The sequence below is a fragment of the Equus caballus genome, chromosome 31 (assembly GCF_041296265.1).
Source record: "Equus caballus isolate H_3958 breed thoroughbred chromosome 31, TB-T2T, whole genome shotgun sequence".
In the NCBI taxonomy this organism is placed as follows: domain Eukaryota; kingdom Metazoa; phylum Chordata; class Mammalia; order Perissodactyla; family Equidae; genus Equus; species Equus caballus.
Genome location: NC_091714.1, coordinates 9,939,059 through 9,963,493, shown reverse-complemented (window position 1 = coordinate 9,963,493; position 24,435 = coordinate 9,939,059). Strand labels below are relative to the sequence as shown.

The window sequence follows — 24,435 nt, the reverse complement described above, 5'->3', positions numbered from 1 at the left end:
ATGATACCATCGATATCCATACCACTGGATGATACATCTGGAAATGTCCAGAATATGCAAATCCATAGAGAGAGGGAGTAGATTAGTGGTTGCCAGGGGCTAGGGAGTAGGAGGGGGGTTGGGGGAATGAAGAGTGACTGCTAATGGGTTCAGGCTTCTTTTGGGGATGATGAAATCGTCCTGGAATTAGCCAGTGGTGATGGTTGTACAACTCTGCGAGTATACTAAAACCCAATGAATTATATATTTTTAAACTGGAAATATCATCATGAATTTAAGGCCTATTAAGAAACAGGTAATTGTTCTGCTCTGTCACTTAGGTAGCTAGGACCCTTGGGTCCACCTTCTCTACCTCCATGTAGAACAATTCAGTATGTACCCTAGTGCCTGTGTTTTGGACTCTAATACTATTCTCCACTAAGAAGAACCAGATCTCCTTGAAGGAGCAGCCGATTCATGCTGTAGGGCAGGAAGAATCAAGAAGAGCCAGGGACATCTTATTGTCAGGAAACAAAGGTGCTTTCACAGCCAACTTGACGATGGCATTAAAAAGAATAATGGGGTCAGCCTAAAGAAAGGGCTCTAGTGGCCAGGCAGCAGCACCCTGAACACCAAAAAGGAAACAATAATTACAATTCACTGGAGCAATTCCAAGACACAGCCCAAAGGGAAAATTATAAAGTATACTAGAGAAGTCATATCTACTGATGTGTCACTAATTTCTCATGAAAAGGGAAATGAGAAAAAGACAAATCATTCAATTGGTAAAGAATATAGAATACTATGATTGATTTTACTGATGAAATACTTTCTTCCCATTGAGTAGATTATATAGTTATTGTAGTAATAGTGATGGTAACATGTTTTCATTTCTCCTGGAGATATGAGACATTTTATGGAGACAAGCTTGCTGAGATGATAGCACAAGAACACTGGAATTCAGTAATCGCCCGTGGGTGGGCCTAGAGTTGGAGTCTCTTTAGGATGCTACGTCTAGGACACTGTCCTTTGACCCCCCAGAAGCAGCCCTCTGCGATGCATTAGAGCAGTTTTCTACCAGTTATTTGCACCTAGTGAACCGGCCCATAGCTAAACAGTAGGATTTGGGTATGCAGGAAGACAGAACGTAAAAATCCCTCTCAAAAAGACTTTTCAAGTCCAAAGGCAGTCTTCCTCCAAGGGACAGGAGCACGGCTGTGGGGCACTCTGAGAGCTGTGAGGAGGCTGCACCTCAGCCAGAGCATGCCGCGCCCTGCTGACCAATGCTACGGTCCCCTTCAGTTTTTGTACCGTTTGCCACAAACTTTACATCTATAACTGTGCCTACTGGTGCCCTCCTGCCAATCTCATCACCATTCCTGGGGGCAGCCACGCTGGTGAACAAGGGCCAGTCCATGCTTTGATCACAAAAAGTAAAGGGCTCGGACTTAACATGTAATGGGAAGCCATTTGGAGGGCTTTAAGCAGGAGCGTGACAGAATCTAATTCATGCTTTTAAAAAAACCACTCTGGGGGACGGTCCGGTGGTGCAGCGGTTAAGTTCGCAAGTTCCACTTCGGTGGCCCGAGGTTCGGATCCCGGGTGTGGACAAGGCACCACTTGCCAAAGCCATGCTGTGCCACGCTACTATAAAGTAGAGGAAGATGGGTACGGATGTTAGCTCAGGGCTAATCTTCCTAAAAAAAAAAAGAAAAAAAAAAAGAAGAAAAAAGAAAAAACCACTCTGACTGGTGTGAGGACACGCGACTAGAAAGACAAGTGAGGAGCGTCTAGCTGAGCAGTGATGGAGATGTGATGAGGAAACTTCTGGATCCAGCAAGGTGGTGAGCTAGGCTTCCAGTGAACCCCTCCCATGAGAAACATGTAGAAATGTTTGATAAAATACAATAAAAGCTATTTTAAAACATAGCCAAGCTCTAAAGAAAAGAAGAAGAAATAAAGGGGAGGCCTGGGGTGCTGGAACTGAAAACAGACTGTCCAGCAGAAGTGGTAAGCACACGGGGGATGGTGTAAAATGCCTGCAGCCCCCGTGGGATGGGCTATTAACACTCTCGTTCAGGGCAGCAGATGTGGTTCTGGGTCTCACACTCCATGAGGGTTACCTCCTCTCTACAAGACGCTCTAGAAGAACTCTGCCCACCAGCCCGTGAAAGCAACAGGAAAGCCTGTTTCTGCTTGGGGCTTTGGGTGAGAAAGCACAATCCTAAGACCATGCCATGTACAGATGTATCTGAATTTACACTCCCTATGTGCTACAGAAATACCAAACTAAGGAGTTAATATAAAAAACTAGTCCAGTAACAGTGAAACTCCTGGGGTATCCAACAAAACTGCTCTGTGGGTACAGATGTATGATCCAGGATGCTGGGAACTCCCATAGCAAACAATCAGTCCAGCTAAAGGGGCGCTCACAGGAGAAATGCATAACCCATGCTAATCCACAATCTAACATAAGGGCGAGTCAATGCCATCATAAACAGGAATTGACACCCCAGGAAACTGAAATAATAGAAGACTACAGGAGACTTTACAATTATTTTTTAAATGGAAGAATAGAAGCCAAGATGCAAGAAGATCACTATGAAAAAGAGGCGGTGGTGGCCAGGAGGAGATGGCTACAGTGAAGATGGTGAGACAAGTGGATTCAAGGACAGCTCACAGGAAGTGGTGACTATTTGGACATGGAAGAAAGGAACAAAGAATTCTGAGCCTTTAGCTTAAGCAGCTAGGTGGACACTCTGCCACTCACTGAGATGAAAAGACTAAAGGAGGAAGAGCTTTGCGGAGGGAGGGTGGGTTCCACGTTAGGTTGGGGGCACCCATTATACCTCCAAATAGAGACATCACGTAGGAGGTCGAATATTCAAATGTAGAGCTGAGGTTAGAACATGGGGCTAGAGATATCAGTTCAGGCATCGGCAGCATACAGGTGCTATCTAAAACCTTGTACTACACCACCTATTCATTCTTCAAGATGCAACTTCACAGTGACCTCCCGGGAAGCCTCACGTGACTCTTAAGCAGAGGGAAGGGCTCCTGGAGGAATGACTAGTCAACATCCCCTGGCACAATACCCCGGGAAGACTGGGCGCTCAAACATATTTACTGAATGAATAGAGGAGCTAACCTTCTGAGCGGCTAGGCTTTGACTGCTTTCGCTCAGAGCCAGAGATGTAAAATACTGGATACACTCATCTAGCTCCGTTTGAGGTAAAGAAGCCAGCAACTGTCTGAGCTCTTCTTCAATGGAATAATCCTGAAACAAAAGGAAAAGAAAACCAGCAGATAAATTAGTGCTTTTAGTCTTGAAAACAGTGACTCACCCAGGGAAAGAGAGAATCATTTAATTTTGAATTCTGTACTTTCATGTCTGCTACCTTGATCTGAAAGACCAACTGCAAAGTACAGCTCTAGATTTGCACCTTACGGGCTACTCCACATCCTGACTCAAAATGGATTATTACCCTCTTTCTAACTAAAGCTGGCTTTGAAAATCCAGAACTCATTAATATCTGATTTTCTCTAACAACTTACATCTAGTATATTCATTTTTCTATTTTTCAAAAACTGCAAGTTTTCAGGTTTTTTTTTTTTTTTAAAGATTGGCACCTGAGCTAACAACTGTTGCCAATCTTCTTTTTTCTCCTGCTTTTTCTCCCCAAATACCCCCAGTACATAGTTGTATATTTTAGCTGTGGGTCCTTCTAGTTGTGGCATGTGGGACGCTGCCTCAACGTGGCCTGATGAGTAGTGCCATGTCCGCGCCCAGGAGCCGAACCAGCGAAACCCTGGGCCGCCGAAGCAGAGCACGAGAACTTAACCACTTGGCCACGGGGCTGGCCCCCCCTTTTTTTCCGAAAGATTTTATTTTTTCTTTTTCTCCCCAAAGCCCCCTGGTACACAGTTGTGTATTTTTTTTAGTCGTGGGTCCTTCTAGTTGTGGCATGTGGGACACCGCCTCAACGTGGCCTCATGAGCAGTGCCATGTCCAAGTGCAGGATCCAAACCAGTGAAACCCTGGGCCTCGGAAGCAGAGCACGTGAACTTAACCACTCGGCCACGGGGCAGCCCCAAGTTTTCAGATTTTCATTTTCTAGGAAAAGCGCTCAAGAAATATGCTCTAATATCTACATGAGTGGTTAATAACTAATATATATGTATAGTAATACATTAATATCTATACATAGTAGTTCTCCAGGGGCTGTTTTATACCCTAGCAAACATTCAGCAATATCTGGAGACATTTTTGGTTGTTACAGCTCCGGAGGTGCTCCTGGCATCTAACAAGCAGAGGCCAGGGATGCTGCTAAACACCCTGAAATGTACAGATCAGCCTCCAGCAACACAATTATTTGGCCCAACAGGTTAATAGTGTTGAGGTTGCGAAAAACTGATCTATAGCAACCTCAGGACAATGGGTCAGTTCATGGCTGCTGATACACTGTGAAGTTACCCTCTGGTGTACCGAGACTCCAACCCCAAAGGAGAAAATAACATAAGAGAGAGCAGCATCTCCTGGGGAATCAAGAAACCTTTGTACGGAAACCATAATTTCAGGTTTATATCCTAGTTTACCTGCTTGTGAAAAATAGCCAACAAACTGCTTTTTGAATGTTTACTTTGCACCCAAAGTAAAGATGACATGTTAAGCTATTTTTCACTCACCGGTTTATTTACTTACTTCTGTTAAAGATGGCAAACTAGGTGGTGGGAGAAAAAAGCGAAGATCACTCTCTTTGCTTCGTGCCAAACCAATAAGAGTCCTCGGATCACAGGCTTGAGCGATTATCCTGTACTGGTAATCTATTGTAAGAGTACATCATTAGCACCCAAAGTAGCTTACAGTTGTTTCAAGGATTAAGTGAACAATTTAATTTAATGGTAAACTACAAGTTTGTAATTCAAAATTTCCCAAAGTTTTTTCACAACTACAACTGCATTTACAATACCAATAAGCTAAATAGCCAATATTTCCATGACTGATCTCACAATTCTCCTTAACATATTTTTAGGTCTACCAGTCTAACTAACCTTTTTAAAAAAAATGAACCTCAAATGTGAAAATGGATAGCTCAGAATCAATTTAACATCTTCTCCCTTTCCTTTTTTTTAAAATAATTCTAGTGTTCAAAAGCTGTTTTGATCACTCCTCAAAAACCCGAGGCTGCGTTTTGATCTCTTGTCACTGGTAACAGTCCAGTGCTTGGCACTCATTCCACGATGCCCATGAACAACCTGAGGTTCCAGGTGGTGGCACTTGGTTTTGGCCTTCATGGTGTGACCATTCCATTCTTTATGTATTGCCACAGAATGAATGTTTGTGTCCCCCAAATTCACATGCTGAAACCTGATCCCCAATGTCATGGTATTCGGAGGTGGGACCTTTGGGAGGTGACTAAGTCATGATGGTGCAGCGCTCACAACTGGGAACAGGGCCCTTATAAAAAAAGACCTCAGAGAGATCCCTTGTCCCTTCTGCCATGTGAGGACGCAGTGAAAAGACAGCCATCTATGAACCAGAAAGCAGGTCCTCACCAGACACCAAGTCTGCCAGCACCCCGATCCTGTATTTCCCAGCCTCCAGCACCAGGAGAAATAAACTTCTCTTGTTTATAAGCCACCCAGTCTATGGTATTTTGTTACAGCAGCCCAAATGGACTAAGACATGAATCAAAACAAAACTGCAACCACTGAGGCAGACGTTATTTGTAATAATGGCAGCTCATAACCTGGGTGAGGTCTTCAGAATCAAGTGGGAAACTCTTCCAAAAGCTACATGCCAGGGCTCCAACTCTGATTTTTCTCATATAGTAAGTCTGAAAAGGAGTCCTCGAAGGCAGATTTTGAAAAAGATTTTTATTCTAAGTCTCCACTAACATTAAGTAAGCTTGTATTTACATTATAAATTATTACAATTACAGCTACCAATCAATCAACTAATTAACTTGTATGGAGGCAGCGATCTTATTCTGCGACTTGACTTTTCTTTGAAAACATTATTCTTTTTAATTTGTTTACCCATTTTTTTTTTAAAGATTTTATTTTTTTTTCCTTTTTCTTCCCAAAGCTCCCCGGTACATAGTTGTATATTCTTCGTTGTGGGTCCTTCTAGTTGTGGCATGTGGGACACTGCCTCAGCGTGGTATGATGGGCAGTGCCATGTCCGCGTCCAGGATTCGAACCAGTGAAACACTGGGCCGCCTGCAGTGGAGCGCGCGAACTTAACCACTCAGCCACGGGGCCAGCCCCGAATTTGTTTACCCACTTTTATAAGATGATTCTATGAACAAAATGTACTTGGGTTCCTGCACTATAATAAGAGCAGATCTGAGGTCTCACTCGTGTGCTTTTACTGCAGAACTTGACATTAAATACAATTACATATTTTAAATATTTTAAATCTTCCTTAGAAAATAATATACACAAATCAGGTACGGTTGACTGATTATTAGTATTAGCACCAAGTCGATTGTCAAAGTGAAAGCAAATACAACCATATAGTGCAGCAAGCAATTAAAATGTATTTCACTAAAGAGGAACCAAAAGAAAATGCAAATACAACATTAGGCTATAACTATCAGAATCAAGAGTTTCTTTCAAGAGTTTCTCTGATCAAGTAAAACTTTGTTCTGGTAGAAAGTTAGACAAATATATCTACTTCAGTTTTTTGTTTGTTTGCTTTTGGTGAGGAAGATTGGCCCTGAGCTAACATCTATACTGATATTCCTCTATTTTGTAAGTGGGATGCGGCCACAGCATGGCTTGATGAGTGCTGTGTAGGTCTATGCCCAGGATCTGAACCCGAGAACCCTGGGCTGCCAAATTGGAGCATGTGAACTTAACCACTGCACCACCAGGCCAGCCCCTCTACCTCTGTTTTGACGCTGTTCTTACCAAATACATCTGGCTAACAGGCAGTAGGTTTTCCACTTTATCACTGAAGTTTCTTTTTAAAAATTTTGAGAATATTTTTTATATATTTTAAGATTGCCTAAATTATTTTCCTTCCTTAATATCTCATTCCCTTCTCTTCTATATGAGAAATCAGGAGCTGGCTGATGGTGTGCCATGTGTTCAGATGGTCTCATTACCATGCCAGTGGTGGGTCTCTGACATTTCCTGCACAGCCTGCAATCGTGCTGTCCTGTCATCCAACTTACTCTTCCTCAGGAGCAGCCACACAGCACATTCATGATCTTCTACGTCAACTGTACTAAAAGGGTCTTCGGAAAAAGGGAAAAATAACAAGACAAAGTGAACATTGTGAACAGCGAGAAGAACATTTTTATCCTCACATTTATTTAAGATGGTCCTTATAAATATATATATAAAATCTATACTAGGAGAGTTAAATCCATTTCCAGTATTGATCACGACTCACAGGCTTGTTCTCAGATGTGTCGTATTATTGTGTTACATTTATTATGTATACTATGTATGTGCTTTTGTTTTATATACTATGTTGCTTTCACAATGCGGTCTTTTTTTTTTTGGCTCTTTTTCCCTAAAAAGTTTTTTATTATGAAAAATATCTTACATATGGAAGAATTAAAAGAATAATACATTAACATCCATATGCTTACCAAAACTAGATTTAATAAATGTTATCATTTTGCCATATTTGCTTATTTTACATGCATGAGTGTAGTTTTTTTCTAAACCATGTGAAAGGAAGCTGTAGACATGATGACATTTTACCCTTTCACAGCTCAACCTGCATCTCCTAAGAGTAAGCTTGCATTCTCTTATATAATGATGACGCCACTATAACTGCCAAGAACACTAACAAAAATCTTCCAAAATCATGTAAAATCCAGTCTAACATCATATTCAAATTTCTCCAATTATCCCAGAAATCTTTGGAGCTGTTTTTTAAAACCAAGATTTGATTAAGTCTCTGCAGTCTTTTAATTCTAGAACATTTTCCCATCTTTTCTTTTTCATGATGCCAACTTTGTAAAGAGGTCACGTCAGCTGTTTTATAGCTGGCTCCACGTTGTAGATTTGCCTGATTGTGCAATCTGCATTTTTGATGCAATTCTCACTACGAGAAAGCATGGGAGCTATTTTCTAACAAACTCTAAATTCTGAAACACTCGAGGGTATATTTAGTCTCAATATTTATTTAAAACTATCTAACAACAATACATCCACAAAGATGGGAGGAAGAAAACTGTTTAAGGCATCAAGTCCTTAAAATTAAATATAGCCCAAGAGAATAACGTTATTCAATTTTCCATAGCTATAATAAATGTTAGTATAAGAAACGGAGAAAAAAATCTCAGGTTGATCATCAAATGACTTTCAGATTACTGAGAAGGATTCCAAGTTAAATACAGTCATGTGTCGCTTAACGATGGGGATATGTTCTGATTAATGTGTCATTAGGCGTCATTGTGTGACCATCATAGAGTGTACTTACACAAACCTAGATGATGTAGCACATTACACACCTAAGCTATATGGTGCTAGTCTTATGGGCCCACCATCACATATGCAGTCTGCCACTGACTGAAACGTTGCCATGCGGTGCATGACTGTATTTGATACTTACCAGCAAATGGACCCCGTAATATCTTTGCCGATGTTGCCAATACTTTTCTTACTGCTTTGTGAAGCTCTTTTCTTGCCTGGTAGGTGATTCCTAAAATGATAACAAATTTAAACAAAATCACGTGTGTACTCTAAACACTACGCTCCAATACTTCAAAGAGAAATATAAACTAAACTCCAAATTTGTTCAAAAAGAAAATATAAAATAGCATATTTTTCCTTTTTTTGGGTCATTATCAAAGCAACTAAAACCATTATGGGAACACAGAGCTCTAGATCCCAAAATAAGATTGCTCTCCAAGTCAGGGAAAAAGTAAAAACAAACCAAAAACACTATCTAACTAAAGATAACAAAAATCCTTATGAACAACACAGGATTAGCTACATTCAGGAAAATGCTCCTTAAAAATAGCCCCTCTCAAACCGAAATTTGGAGATACCTTACTAACGAGATTAAGCGTCACTATATAGGTAAATTATAAGCTATAAAAATTCTGTGTCATTGAAATTGTTAGCACACCATAACAGCACGTTGAACTACAGGAAGGCCAAATAATGACGACACAAACAGGACAGAGTGGCGCCACTGCAGCTCGGAGAACCTGCCGCACTCAGGGAACGTGATGTGCTACCAGGCGTGGCGGTTCCGGCTGACAACGCAGGGACAGACAGCTGGACGCCAAGTGTGGAGACTCACCGGGCTACCCACATCTCGATGAAAGGATACTGCTCTGCTCTAAAATTTCACGTTCGCCAAGCGATCGCCTGATTACTAATTAGGTTTCCACGTGAGCTAAATATGGAGAAGGGGAATGTTCCGTCTAGTAGAGAGAGGTTTTCTAGCCTTTATGACAGATGTTTTCCCTCTGTAAATAAGTAGGTTGATACTCATAATTATGAATCCATCTCCTGAGTTTAGTGTGCATGAATAAATAAATCCCTTAAAGCAGAAATATCTCTGAGCTACGGGACAGAATCATGTTTCTGTGATTGCCAAACCGAGGGCCAGCCTGTGAACTGACGGCCCTGTAAACTGTGGAACTCCAAGCTTAGACTGAAACAACCAGCTCGTCTTCACTTCACCTAGCTATAGGAGAATTTCAAACTTGGGTTAGCATGGAAGTCCCAAATGTGGTCTTGAATTAACTCTTCAGGAACTCGGTTCTCACAAGGTTTGGTGATTCTTAGAGTAAGCTCTACCCATCTTATTACTATTGTATTTTAAATATTCATTCTTAAATTCAGTAACTGGCTTCCATTTTTTACAAAGATGGGATTACTTTACCATAAACTTACCATGATTTTCTCTTTTATCTAAAGAAACTGTGTGCACATATATATATGACTTCATTTTTTCTCTTTCTACCACTTGAGTATCTAATGTCAAAGACTTCTTCAGCGCCAGGACTTCATATGTAAGAAATAAAGAACCTCTTAAAAAGAAACAAAAAATTCATCATAAATACATGATCCAAATGTAACACAAGAGCCACTCTTTTCTGGGTTTTTTAGCTGAGGAAGACTGGCCCTGAGCTAACATCTGTTGCCCATCTTCCTCCTTTTGCTTGAGGAAGATTTGCCCAGAGCTAACATCTGTGCCCATCTTCCTCTATTTTGTATGTGGGTTGCCACCACAGTGTGACCACCGTGGTGTAGGTCTGCGTCCGGGAACCAAACCCGGGCCAGCGAAGCAGAGCACGCCACTTAACCACTGGGCATGGGGTCAGCCCAAGAGCCACTCCTTTTTATTAAGCTTTTTGTAGTGAACTTTTTCTTTCTTTTATATTGAGAAACATAATATATATACAGTAATGTGCATATAACATACTTATAGATACTTAAAAAATATTTGTATAACTGTATACACACACATTTCAGTTTAACAAATAATAATAAATAGCTCCATTACCATATCCAGGCAGAAACAGAACATTAACAGTACCCCAGAAGCCCACAATGTGTCCCTCCCTTATGCTGACCTGCCCTCTTACCTCTATAGCTAATTATCAGTATGACTTTTATTATAGTAACACCTTTGCTTTTGTATATAGTATACCACTATGCGTGCATCCTTCAACAACACAGCTTAGTTTCGTCTGTGTGTGAACGGCACAGGAACGGAATCGCACTGCACATCTTCCTTTGTTCAGCCTTCCGTTTGTGAGAATCATCCACGTGGCTGCACGTATCTGGAGCTCAGGCACTTATGTTTTCATGTGGTCTGTGATTCATCCGTTGTATGGGTATACCACAACTTATTCACCCATTCTACCACAGATGGGCATTGAGGGGATTCCTAGTTTGAGTCTATTACAAACAACACTGTTACACATCTTACACGTCTCCTCTGTACTCGTGTATGTGTTCCTCTAGGGTACATATCTAGAAGTAGAATTACAGACTTTCTGGCAATATATATATATGTTGTTCAACTTTACTACATAATGCCTTTTCAAACTTTTTTCAAAAACATTAGCTAATTTGTACTCCCATCACCGGCATATGAAAGTTTCTCCTCTCCCAAGAGTTACAACTAAAGTCAAGTTTTGAATGTGAAATACTATGTTGTTTACTGTGTACCCTAAAATGGAGGTTTTTTCCCCTAATCAGACTGATGTACACACACCCTAAATCCAGACACAAAGGCTGCAGTCTGTCTGGATTCAGAGCTGAGTAACCTCAGTTACAGTAAGTCTCTCCTGAGCTTCCCACCCTAAAGCAAAAGCAGGCAAGACAGGAAGGCCAGACACTGGCCAGCACAGAGGAACAGAGCAGACGTGTTCACTATTTTGATCATGCTTGCCATGAAAGACAGCACTCTACAAAAAATTGTGATTAATTTTCACTATACTTCTGAATATAATTGTGATATAAACAAAGAAACTGCATTACGGAAAAGAGCATACATGTCTCTTTTGCCTGGAATGAGCCAGAGAGAAAAATCATCTAAATACGTTTTGCTCTACTTTACAGTGTCAGAGAGAAATGTACGTATTTGGATAAAATGCCAAATCTCTCTCTTTTACCATTTTAGCATCTAAGCCTTGATTTTATATTTACACTAGTGAAAAAGAGCATTATTAACAAAAACACTAGAGTAGTATTTGACATACATTTAAGATATATAACCCTCCCTCAAAAAAAAGAAAGAAAAGAGAATGAAAAATAATTTTGGAAAGGAGAGTCACTCCCTTCATTAAGCATTAACCTCTGAAACAGAATGAGATGGGTGATGTCAATCTATTGGTTTTCTCCCTCAGGCTCAATTTCTTTTCATAAGAGCTTGATGGTGATTTAAAGGATTTTCAAAAATAATTTGACTCTAGTCGATTTTTACCTTCTTCATCCACTTTAGAATGTAACACAAGAAGAGACTGGACTGCATGCGAGCTAAGTGGAGAGTGCAGGCTCTGTAGGGGTCTCAAGTGCTCTCCTCAGAGCAAGACAGCCAGGAGGGTGGATCCCCATCATACACTTGGACCCAAGAGAAGACACTCCTCAGAAAGCAAAGTAGCTGAATCCAGACAACACTGAAGTGGCAGAACCAGTGATTAACCAGTGATGAATCCACCTGTCTATTCCAAAATCTATACCTTTTTCACTACCCCCATGCTACCTGTAAATCACTTCCATTGAGATTTCAATAGTAGTATAATGAAGCCAATTAATATTTCATAGTTGACACTTACCCTAAAATCAGTGATCCAGTAAACTTTATTATTTTTCCTTCAAAAAGAAAGGAAAAAAGTCAATGTGATGAATTTCCTTTTTTAAATGTGACAGGAAGTAGGCAACAGTGTAAGTCCCTACCTATAATAAATATAATTGGATAAGAAATTACTGATATTTTTCCATTAACATAATCATTTGCTATCAACACATGGCTTCCTATCTCCAGATGCAAACAAACGAACCAATAAGCACTGGGTACGAAAGGAGAATCTGTACTCTGTATTCTCCCCATTTCAGACTCACTCTCCCCTCCCTCCACCTCTAATTCTGTCAGCGCCCACCACATCATAGAGACCTGGTTCCTGCTGCACCACTGACGTTGCCAGGCCAACACTGCTTCCACAAATGCCACATCTGGGGAGCTAACTTCCCTCTGACTCCTGTCAGTTCACAACCAGTTAAATAAAGGAACAGGGAGAACTCTCCCTATCACTACTAGGACTATACTGAGCGATTATGTTTGTCAAGCGGGGACACAAAATGACTCTTCTCAAAGTAACAGTGTTATAATTGGTGATTAAGTGCCAGATGTACATAGCTCCATTTAAAATACAGGTTACATTCTACAAGTTTATTCATAATTTTTTTGTTTGGAACTTGGAAAACATTTTATTAACATTAAAAAAGAACTCCTAGTGGCAGATATAGCTAGTGGCCTATCCAATACACGTAAGCCCCTTAATTCTTACTAATATAACTTGATTACTAAAAATAGTCAACCCGATCTAAAAATATTCAAATTCCCAGACTCCTCTGCAGCTACGGCTGGCTGTGCAACACAGTTCAAACCAATCAGATAGCGATGGAAGCATAGGGAGGGATCCTTCCCCAGAAGAAAAGACAAAGCCTCACACAATGGCTTTTGGCCTTTGTGCTTTCTTTTTTTTTTTTTTTTCTGCTTTATCTCCCTAAATCCCCCCTGGTACATAGTTGTATATCTTAGTTCCAGGTCCTTCCAGTTGTGGCATGCGGGATGCCACCTCAACGTGGCTTGACAAGTGGTGCCATGTCCACGCCCAGGATCCCAACCAGCAAAACCCTGGGCCGCCACAGCAGAGCACGTGAACTTAACCACTCGGCCACAGGGCTGGCCCCCTTTCTGCTTTCTTGATGTCCAGGGATTCAGCAACCATCTTGTGACCATGAGGACAATAAGAATATTTGGGGTGGACCATTAGCATAGACAGAAAAGACATAAAACAAATCATGGATTTATCATTGGGTTAAATAAGTCTTGTGGACCACTCCGGAAACTTAACCACAATCCTATCACTGTTTCTATAGAAAACAGTTGTGTAAACTGTACTCACGGACATCTCTCCAGTATGTGTTGCTTTTTGGTGAAGGAGTTGAAGTTCCTATTCTTCTGCAACAGATGACACAATAAGCAGCCAGGGACATTCTGTGTAATTAGAACAATTACAACAAATTTAATTGAGCATCTAATTAAACATATTTCTTTTAACTAGAAGAACATGTCACAATCACAGTGGACTGTCCACAGAGTTAGAATTTTCAAGACCAGGAAAACTTTTCAATTGAAAAAAATTTCTCTGGGCCAGCCCCGGTGGCCTGGTGGTTAAGTTCCGTATGCTCCGCTTCAGCGGCCTGGATTTGGTTCCCAGGCACAGACCTAAACCACTCATCTATCAGTGGCCCTAGTGTGATGGTGGCTCACATACACAATAGAGGAAGATTGGCAACAGATGCTAGCTCAGGGCAAACCTTCCTGAGCAAAAAAAAAAAGATCTCTCTGTTAAAAACTTAAAACAGACCTATTAGAATATTTTGCTAGTCCTTTGCTATTCTTCAAAGAGTGTCCCACTGTGACCAATGACTAGTAGGAAACAGGAAAACACAGATCATTAATCAGAATATCAATATAGGAATTTAAAATTTTTAAATGTCTTTTTAAAGACATATGCATTTAGATAGATAGATAGATATTTCCATTTCTCTGTGGTGACTGGAAGCCCTACAGAAATGAAAAGCAGCTCTGAATGGAAGATATACACAGAACCATGGAAGTATTTAGTTTTTCTCCAGCTCCTTCATGATGGTACCCAACATTGTTCAAAATCTTTGAAATTTAATTGTTAATTGTTAGCATCCTGTCAAAAAAGGAGAAATATAGCTCAACTATCTCATCAACTGAGTAAAGATGATCGAAATATGATCACGATGCAATGGTTTCTAGAACGCAGTATTCTAGATCATATCAGACTGTCTTTGGATGAGCTATTTTTTCCTTTTTCCTTTCCTATAAGGGAAAAGAAGGAAGATGCTTTGAGAGACTCATGTGAGAAATGGTCCTTTGGTTCACATATAAAAAATTTCTAGCAGCTTTATAGGGATTGGGGGAAATTACTTGGTAGACATGTAAAAGAAAAATCTGTTAGCGATAACACAAAATAAAAAGCTTTCCAATTTTTTCTCGTGATTCTAGTACACCCACTGATGACTAAGCAAACCAGTTTAGGCAACAGGTAAACTTGTAAAGGCCACTGTTTCATGATGTCTCTCTTATTTAATGGGTTGCTGCTACTTCTCTAAGGACATAAGGATAACGGTAAAAGTTATCTAATGGCTGCAATGAAGCAGGTGCTCATAAAACTGGGGTGGAATGCAATGTAAACTCCAGAGTCCAAACAGGTCTTTATCTGCATTGTTCTCTCCTGCTTCCGAGGAAAAGGCCTCACCCCTTTCTCACAGGAAATGTGCCATCTACGCTCTAGACCTCCTCTCTTCTGCTTTCAAAGGGACCTTCAGTCATTATCTGCCTTCGTCTTCTTAATCTTCACACTCTCTTTCTCTTTCAATTCTTTCTGCTCCTCTCCCCTAAATACTGGATGTCCAATGTTCTCCCATCAAAACAAAACAAAAAACAAAGGATGGGAAAAAAAACCACCCTTCCTCCATCAAGTACCATCCCGCTACAAGCTCTTCTCTCCCCAGTCCGCCTTCTGCCAACACTGAAACAGCAATCCTTAAGGTCACCAGTGAGGGACATCTTTGTTGCAAAATCCACTTTCCAGTCATCATCTGACTTGCTGTCGGAAGCATTTGACTACTCTCTCCTTCTCTAGTTGCTATATACCCCGTCTTCTAGTTTTATTCTCACATTTCTGGCTGCGCTATCCCATTACTCATTCAACAAGCATTTATTGAGCACCTATCACCCATTGGGGATGGAAATTTGAGATGTGAATAAGGCAGGATAGCCCCCTGCCCTACGGAACTTACAATTGGCTCTGCTGCCTCCACTCAGCCCTTAGATATTAGTGTTCCAGTGGGTTCCATCTGTGGTCTTTTTTTCTCATGCTATATTCTCTGGCTGAGTAATTTCAGTGTTTTCCTCACAAAGCTCTACCTATAGCTTATGATTCCCAAATCTCTGTAACTAACTCAGGTCTCTCTAAACTTCCGACACATATATTCAATTGCCTAATGCACATTTCAACTTTGAAGCACCACAAACACCTAAAACCTAGAAGGGCTAAAATCAAATCATCATATTCTTAAAACCAACTATCTGAAGATCATTTATTACTACACCATAGTTTCCCCATTGATTACAAATGATTCCTCCATACACCAAGGTCTAATCTAGCTAGGGTCCGTTTCTGGACAATTTTGTTCCACTGATCTGCTTGACTAACCCTGCATCAATGCTATAACATCTTTCTTAATTCCTATACCTTTAAAATGAGCCTTGATGGCTTCTACAGTGAGCATCTCTACACTCATTCTTTTCAGAACTGTCTTGCCTATTGGGATTTTGATTGGAAAGGAATTAAATTTACAGATTAATTTGGGGAGAACTGATACCATATGGAGTCCCTCCACTCGTGAAAAGTATATTTGCAACTCTTTTAGATCTTTTACACTTTTCCTCACCAAGGTCACGCAAGTTTTTTCTTTGTTTCTTCCTTTAACGGAAAATTTCAAGTGTATACAAACTTAGAGTAAAGAAATGGGGTTCATCACTCACCTTGAAAAACTATCAACACTGGCCAATCTTGTGTCATCTATTCCTGCTTTATCCAAAAGAACTTCTGCATGATAGACATGTCCTACATCTGTACTACTAGTGTGAAAATATGCTAGTGTCACTGAAGAACTGAAATTTTAATCTTTTAAAATTTTAACTAATTTTAATTTACATTACATTTTAATTTACATACATAAGGCTAGTGGCTATCATACTGAACAGTGCGCTCTACGCTATATCCCACATCACTTTCCACCACCAAGACACTCCATTATTTTGAAGCAAATCCAAAATGTAGTATCATTTCGCTTATAAATTCTTTAGTATGCATATCCTAAAAAAAGAAAAATTAACCATCATTATGTCCAAAAATATAAATAATTCCTTAGTATCATCCAATATCCAATCAGTGTTTCAACTATTTCATAATCTTTTATTTTGCTTTGCACTATTGGTTTGTTAGAATTAGGATCTAAACAAGATCCACACATGGCATTCGGTTGCTAAGGTGCCTCTTTTTTAGAGTCAGTTATTTCTGTAATTACTGGTTTATTCAGATTTTCTTCCTTCTTGAATTAGTCTTGATAATATCTATTTTTCAAGAAAATAGGCATTTAAGTTTTCAAAATCATTAGCAAAAAGTTGTTCATGCTATTCCTATTTTTTATCCCTAAAATTGCCTACCTTCTTCTGTTCCCAGCACTATTTGTGGTTCTTCTTTTTTACTTTTGAGGAGTCTTCTCGAAGTTTATTAATAGAAAAAACTGCTTATTTTTCATTTGGTTTTGCTGACCATCTCTATTGTATTGCGTTTTCTTTTCTATTTCTGCTCTTCATTATTTTCTTCTTCCTTTCTTCGATTCACCCTGTTCTTTTCCTAACTTGTTCAATAATGCTTACCTAATATATAATGAGCATTTCTTGCTCTTTCATAAACGCATTTAAGACTGCAAACTTACCTCTAAATTTTGCTTTGCCTCAATTTCACAAGTCCTGATATTTCCACTACAATTTCCTCTAATCTGGGGATTGTTTAGAATTGTTTTTTGTTTCCAAACATGAAACTTCTAAAGATTACCTTTTTATTGTGCTACATGACGTGGATTCTTTAGAATTGTGGAGACTTGCTTTGTCACCTGGGTGCAGTCAATATTTACAAATGTATCACATAAACTTATTCTGTGTTATGGGCAAAATTTAGAATACCTATTATATCGTTTATTAACCGTGTAGTTAAAAGTTTCTACAGCCCTACTAATTTTTGTCTGCATGATCTATCAGTAACTCAGACAGGTTTTTAAAGTCTATGCATGAGAGATATTAATCTCTAGTTTTCTTTTGATTACTCTGGTTTTCACATCAAAGTAATGCCAGTCTTATAAAATAAGTTGGTAAGTGTTCCATCTTCTTCTATATTCTGGAAGAGATTATATAGAACTGGCATTTCTTCTCCATTAAAAAGTTTTAAGGTGTTAGGTCTAAAGTGATGTCCTCTTTTTCATTCCTGATTTTGGCAATTTGTGTCTTCTCTTTTTCTTAGCCAGTCTGGCTAAAGGCTTATCAATTTCATTGATATTTTCAAAGAACTAGCTCTTAGCTTTATTGAATTACTCTTGTTTTCCTATTACCAATTTTATCAACTTGTGTTCTTTTACTAGACTTTATTGCTTTGATTTCAACTAACTCCCCTTTCTTAAGTTTCTTAAAATTGAAGCTAAGATCATTGATCTAAGATTTCTTCTTTTCTAACACAAGTATTTAATGCTAAAAATTTCCCTCTAAGCACTGATTTGGCTGCATCCCTCAAATTTTGATATGCTGAGCGTTTTTCCTTTCATTCAATTAAAAATATTTTCTAATACCACTGCAACTTCCTCTTTGATTCATGGGATACTTTCATTGTTGATAGTCCCGTCGAGTCAATTCTGACTCCTAGTGCTCTCCTGTGTACAGGAGAGCAGGGCCCTGCCTGGTCCTTTTTTTGCACCATCCTCTCATCTTCCAGCGTAATATCAGACAATGCTCCGCTGCTATTCATGGGGTTTTCATGGTCAATTTTTTTGGAAGTGGGTGGCAAGCTCCTTTTTCCTAATGGGATATTTAGAAGTGTGTTGTTTAATTTCCAAATATTTATGAATTTCCAGATATCTCTGTTATTGATTTTTAGCTTAATCCTATTGCGGTTGGAGAACAAGCTTTGCATATTTTCCTTTTTTTTAAATCTTGGTTTGTTTTATGATGTGGAATATGATCCATCTTGGTGAATGTTCCATATGCGCTTGAAAAAAATGTATATTCTGTTGCTGTTGGGTAGAGAGTCCTAAAATGTCTATTAATTGGTTCACAGTGTTTTTCAGGTCTTCTCTTCCTTACTGATTTTAATACTCATTCTGTTGATTACTAACAAAGGAGTGACTGTTGAAGGCAGGGGCTAGTCGGATCATGCAAGTCCTTTTTAACTAAGTCAAAGAGTCTGAGGCTTACCCTGAGTTATGGGAAGCTGTTAGGAGATTAACCTTAACAAATGGAGTAACATGATAAAAAATTTTGTTTTGGAAAACTTGACAAGATTGAAAATACGTTGGAGAAGAGGCAAAGCAGAGATGGGAAAAACTAATTGGGAGGGTTTTAATGATAATCAGGGAGAAACGTGTATTTGAATTAAGGAAGTGGCTCTGAGAATGATCAAGAAGAAACAGACTTAAGGAGATATTGAGAGAATAAAATCTAATAAACAATTGATAAGAGATAGAGGGAACGGATAAGACTTAAGAAGATAGTAAGAGAACAGAATCTAATAAACAATTGGATAAGAGAGGGGAATGGATAAAAGGGAGGAGACAATTATGATTCTCAGTTTGTGGTTTGGATTACTAAGTATATAAGGACAACATTTACCAAAATAGGGAAATACAGGAAGAGAAATGGATTTGAGGAAGAAGATGAATTCCCAATTTCAACACGCTGAGACTAAGCTTCTTGTAAAATACTCACGTAAGACGTCCATTAAGCTACGTGGGCTCAGCAAAGAGGTCTAAGCTATAGATACACATTTTTGAGTCATTACCACATTATTAACTGAAACCATAGTTTTGGGGGAACTTATTGCAAATGGTGTATAAAACAGTGTTTCTCAAAATGTCATCCTAGGATTAGCTGCAGATTATTCAAATGCAGATTCCTCGGCACTATTTTAGACAGACTTTTTCTGCTCTACGTCTGACAAGGCTGAATCCAAGGTGTTAGGGGGGCTGCATCCCTTACTGAAAGCTCTGGGGGGATTCCACCTCCAGGCTCATTCAGATTGTTGGCAGAATTCAGTTCCATGCAAGTGAAGGGCTATGGTCCTCGTTTCCTTGCTCGTTGTTGTCCGGGTGCCACCCTTAGCTCTCAGAGGCTTCTCTCTGGTCTTTACAGGGAGCCCCCTACATCTCAGAACCAGCAAAAGCTTATCCTTCTCACATTGCCAAATCTCTGACTCTTCTGCTTTCCTCTTCCACTTTTAAGTATCTGTGTGATTACACTAGGCTCTCCCGGATCATCTAAAATAATCTCCCCACCTTAAGATGTGTAACCTTAATTCCATCTGCAAAGTCCCTTCTGCCATGTCATGTAACACATTCACAGGATCCAGGGATTGGGCCATGGACATCTTTAGGGGGCCGTTTTTCTGCCTACCACAGGCCACTGTGAGCATTCCGATGCAAGTCTTTTTGCAGACATATGTTTTCATTTCTCTTGGGTAAATACCCACAAGTGGAATTGCTGGGTCACAGGGCAGATTTATGTTTAACTTTATAAGATACTGCCAAATATTTTTCCAATATGATTGTACCATTTCACCCTGCAACCAGTAATGCTGGAGTACGAAGTTCCAGTTGTTCCACATCCTCCCAATATTTGATGCTGTCAGCCTGTTTGATTTCAGCCTAAATGGGGGTACATGGTAGTATCTCATTGTGGTTTTATTTTGCTATTCCCAGAAAACCAATGTTGAGCACTTTTTAATATTCACGTTAGCCATTTACATTTATTTTTCTGTGGAGTCCCTTCTTTTGCCTATTTTTTAAATTGGATTGTTTGTGTTTTTTAAATGAGTTACCAGTTCTTTATACGTTGGAAATAAATCTTTTATCAGATATAGGTACATACACATACTGCAAATATCTTCTCCTAGTCTGGGACTTGCCTATTCAATTTCTTAAAGGCATCTCTTGATGAACAGAAGTTTTAATTTTCATAACATCTTTAATCAAAATTTTTCTTTTATGGTTATTGCATTCTATGTCCTGCCTTAGAAACTGTTGCCTATGTCAAAGTGACAGATATTCTCCTATGAGAAAGTTTGTCTAAAACACATTTTTGCTTTAGATTTTACATTTATGTCTATGATCCATCTCAAATTAATTTTTGTGTATTGCGTAAGACAGGAGTCGAGGTTCATTTTCTTTTCCTACATGGATATCTGATAGTTCCAGCATCATTTGTTGAAAAGATTTTCCATTCCTCATTGAACTGACTTTGTGCCTTGGTCAAAAATCAATTGACTATGGAAGTAGGGGCCTCTTTCTGGACTGTATTCCATTCCATTGATCTATTTGTCTATCCCAATATAAATACCATGCTGTATTGATATTGTGGTTTTATAATTAATCTTGCAGCTAGCTAGTGTGAGTTCCCTGGATTTGTTCTTCCTTTTCAAGATTAACTATTCTAGGTCTTTGGCACTTCCACATAATTTTAAAGTCAGCTTGTCAATTTCTATTTTTATAAAGTCTTTAGATTAAGATTGTGACTGCATTAAGTCTGAAACACTAATTTTATGTAGAGAACAGAAGAGAAATTCTGAGAAGCAGACTGAGGACACAGAAAGTAGAAAAGGAGAGACTGTGAGTACCAAATAAAACAAATATTCAATAATTCCACTAAATTTAACAAGGCTCTGGAGGTACTAGAGGCTTCATAATGGTAGCTTCGTTGCCCTGGTTGGAGAAGAAACTAGACTGAAACTAAACATCCATTCTTCTCTTCATTCTTATTAATAAAACCCCTGAATTGCAACTGGGCACAAAGATAACTGAATAAAGACGACATCATCTGTTTTTCTTTCTAGTTAAGTGCGGTCACTAAGTACTGGTTAATGGGTTGTAAGTGGACGTGTCATGTGCAACTTCTGAGAAGTGTCCTTAAAGAGAACAGTATGTGCCTTTCTTCAATCTTTCCTCTTTCTTCTTCCGTCTTCCCATGAGCAGGTGGCAGTTGGAATTAAAGGGTCCATCTCAACCATGAGGCAGCATGCTAATGATGGCAGAAGAGCAAGACAGAGCCTGAGTCCCTGATGATCACGGAGCTGCTGCCATACCAGCTGTGGCCTGCCTACGCATGGAATGATATGCATATTTAAGCCATTATTATCTTATATTTTTCTGTGTAACACAGCTGAATCTAATTCTAACATATTTAAGATATTTAAATATCTATAGATCTAAGATCTATAGATCTAAGGTCTAAATATCTAAGATATTTAAATATCTATATGCCAGTGATCCCAAAGTTGTACCTCCAGCCACAACCTTTCCAGACTCATCTATCCAACAGCTTGTAGAACATTTCCACTTGGATATCAAACAGGCCTTTCCAACTTAACTATCCAAAACAGAATTCTTTATTTTCTTCTCCCCAAACTCTTCCTCCACTCATCTTCCCCATCACTACCAAACAAATGGTAAATAGTTTTTGATGATAAAACTAAACAATCTCATACCTCATAGCACAAGCAAAAAACTTAAGATGTTGCCCTTGATTCCTTGTTTTCACCTCACCTCATATCCAAACCATTTAGAATTCCTGTTCTCTGCCATCAAAACATATCCCAAATCCATGCACTTGTCTCCATCTTCACTGTTACCACTCTAGTTCAAGTCACCACCGTCATCTCCCATTTGGAGTAATGCAACAGCATCCTCAGTGGTGCTTTCTGTAACTTAAGAAATCCCTCCCAGAGAGAGGAAAAAGTTCTGGAGATAAACTGACAGCTGCCCAGCAATATGAATCCCACTGAACTGTACATCTAAAAGTGGTTAAAATGTGGTAAATTTTATGTTATATGTATTTAACCCTAATAAAACAAACAAATCTTTCCTGGAGACAACATAGCCTTCTATGGTTTTTTCTAAATGTTTTACAGATGTACCTTTCACACTTAGGTCTTTAATCCATTTGGAATTACTGTTGTGAATGGTGTGAAGTAGGGGTCTAATCTTGTCTTTATTCTATATGGATATCACATACCTCAGTATCATTTATTGAACACTCTATGCTTTTCCTCCTGCTTTATAATACCACTTAGTAGTATACTAAGCTCATAGGTAGGTGGGTGTGGTTCTAGGCTTTCTATTCTGTTCCGAGTCTACTTTTCTATCCCTGAACCAATACTAGTAATTAAAACAACAGTCTTAATTATTACGGCTTTATATTAAGTTTTGCTATCTGAGAAAAAGGGATTTTCATTTTCTTCGAAATTGACTTAGCTATTCTTGGTCCTTTACCTTTCCAAATATATTTTAGGTTCAGCGTTTCAAATTCCATGAAAAACCATATAGCAATTTCAATTGGAATTGCACTGAATATGTAGAATTGGGGAAAACTGACATCTCTATGAGATTGAGTCTGCCCACCCATAAACACAGTATAGCTCTCCATTTCTTGAGTTTTCTTTCTTGTGTTTCAATAGAGCATAATAATTTTTTCCATAAAAGATTATACAGCTTTAATTTGATCTATTTCTAGATACTTTTAGTTTTGAATGCTGTTATGAACAGTATCTTTATTATTAAAATTCCTAGCTCGTTATTGCTGGTGTATAGAAGGCAATTTTTTTTAATTTAGAAATCCGCCTGAACTGAAGGCCGTTTCTGACACCCCCAGAACCAAAGCAGCCCTTTGTCTCTTTATCACATCACCATCTGATACCTTCTTGCTAATTCATTTTAGCGCCTCTCTCCTCCACTATAATTAGCTGCTTGTTCACCATTGTATCTCCAGTGTCTAGCATAGTATCTGGCACATATTAGGTGCAGAAAAATGTTTGTAGAATAAATGGACGGCGGTTTTAAATCTGGACGATTCGGAAAAACACAGGAAGAAAAGCAGGTTTTGAAATGAGGGTGAAATGAGAACTGGTTCAGTTTGAGAGGTGGCGTGGAGAGTACTCACAGGTCATTAACATGCAGGCACCAGGCCAGCACCTGGAGCCAGAGAGTGGGAGGTTCCACGTAAGGGAACTGCAGAGACGCTCAAGGAGAAGAATACATTCAAGAAGAAGAAAAAGAAAAGATACTTGGGAGGAACTAGACTTGAGGCAGATTAAAGGGAGCGAGAGAGCGTGCTCAACAATATGGAAACCAACGGGAGGAAAAAGACTGAGAGATAAACAGGGAAATAAATGGAAGAGCTAGGTTCGTAGATCACGTGAACACACGAAGTAACAATCAGAAGCTCAACTGGGGAAGCACAATTTAACGTACAGAAAGCAAGAACGTCCTATCTCCACTGGTAAAAAGAATCGGAGAAACAGAGAGCTCTAGGAGACTACAGGTCACAATTTGGGAAAGGGATTAATTTTAGAACCCCCTGGGATCTTTCGCGTTAAAATGACCGGGCTCAGAGACCTAATCAGCATCCCACCTACCCGACCTCCCGGGGCAGAGCTACAAGCCACGGTCTGAAAGCTTCCGATTTGAATGGGGAGAGTCCTTCCTCCTCCTGGTCATCATCTTTCCGTGACTACCCCGCCCGCACTCATGGGACCGGCAGGTGCTCTCTGCGCCTCGCAGAGGACCCAGAGAAGGGCGGCGACCGGGGAAGAAGAGCCGGGCCGCCGAGGCTGAGCGAGCGGCCCTCACACCCGGCGGCGGGTCAGCGGGCCAGTCGGGGGCCGCGCGACCTCGCGGGGGGGTCCCGGCCGCGGCCCGTCGCCGCCCTCCCCACGCCCCTCGCCGGCGCCCTCGCCCACCCTTCTCTTCCTACCTGCCGGCACGCGGACTCGGCCCGCCCCCCGCCGCTCACCGCGGACCCGTTCGGCCGGGAGCCCACCCCGCGCCCTCCAGCCGGTGACTGGCGGCACGTGACCCCGCCCCCGGCCCGCCCCGCCCCCTCGG

At 40.0% G+C, this 24,435-nt stretch overlaps 1 protein-coding gene across 4 annotated transcripts in view; it reads right to left on the bottom strand.

The window, feature by feature from the left end:
• SERAC1 (serine active site containing 1) overlaps positions 1-24,425 on the bottom strand; it is a 52,967-nt gene extending 28,542 nt beyond the window's left edge. The window contains exons 1-8 of one of the 4 annotated variants that reach the window (XM_014738136.3): positions 24,305-24,425; positions 13,596-13,687; positions 12,243-12,279; positions 9,850-9,986; positions 8,555-8,644; positions 7,092-7,223; positions 4,682-4,803; positions 3,128-3,256 (exon numbers count right to left, since the gene is read on the bottom strand). In XM_014738136.3, the coding sequence (XP_014593622.1) occupies positions 3,128-3,256; positions 4,682-4,803; positions 7,092-7,223; positions 8,555-8,644; positions 9,850-9,986; positions 12,243-12,279; positions 13,596-13,686 (738 nt within the window). In that variant the 5' untranslated portion in view covers position 13,687; positions 24,305-24,425. Of the gene's footprint in view, positions 1-3,127; positions 3,257-4,681; positions 4,804-7,091; positions 7,224-8,554; positions 8,645-9,849; positions 9,987-12,242; positions 12,280-13,595; positions 13,688-23,966; positions 24,270-24,304 lie in introns of those variants that run through there. The other 3 variants (XM_023633062.2, XM_001501091.5, XM_070256307.1) reach the window with 3 other exon arrangements.
• Between the last annotated feature and the right edge of the window lie 10 nt (positions 24,426-24,435).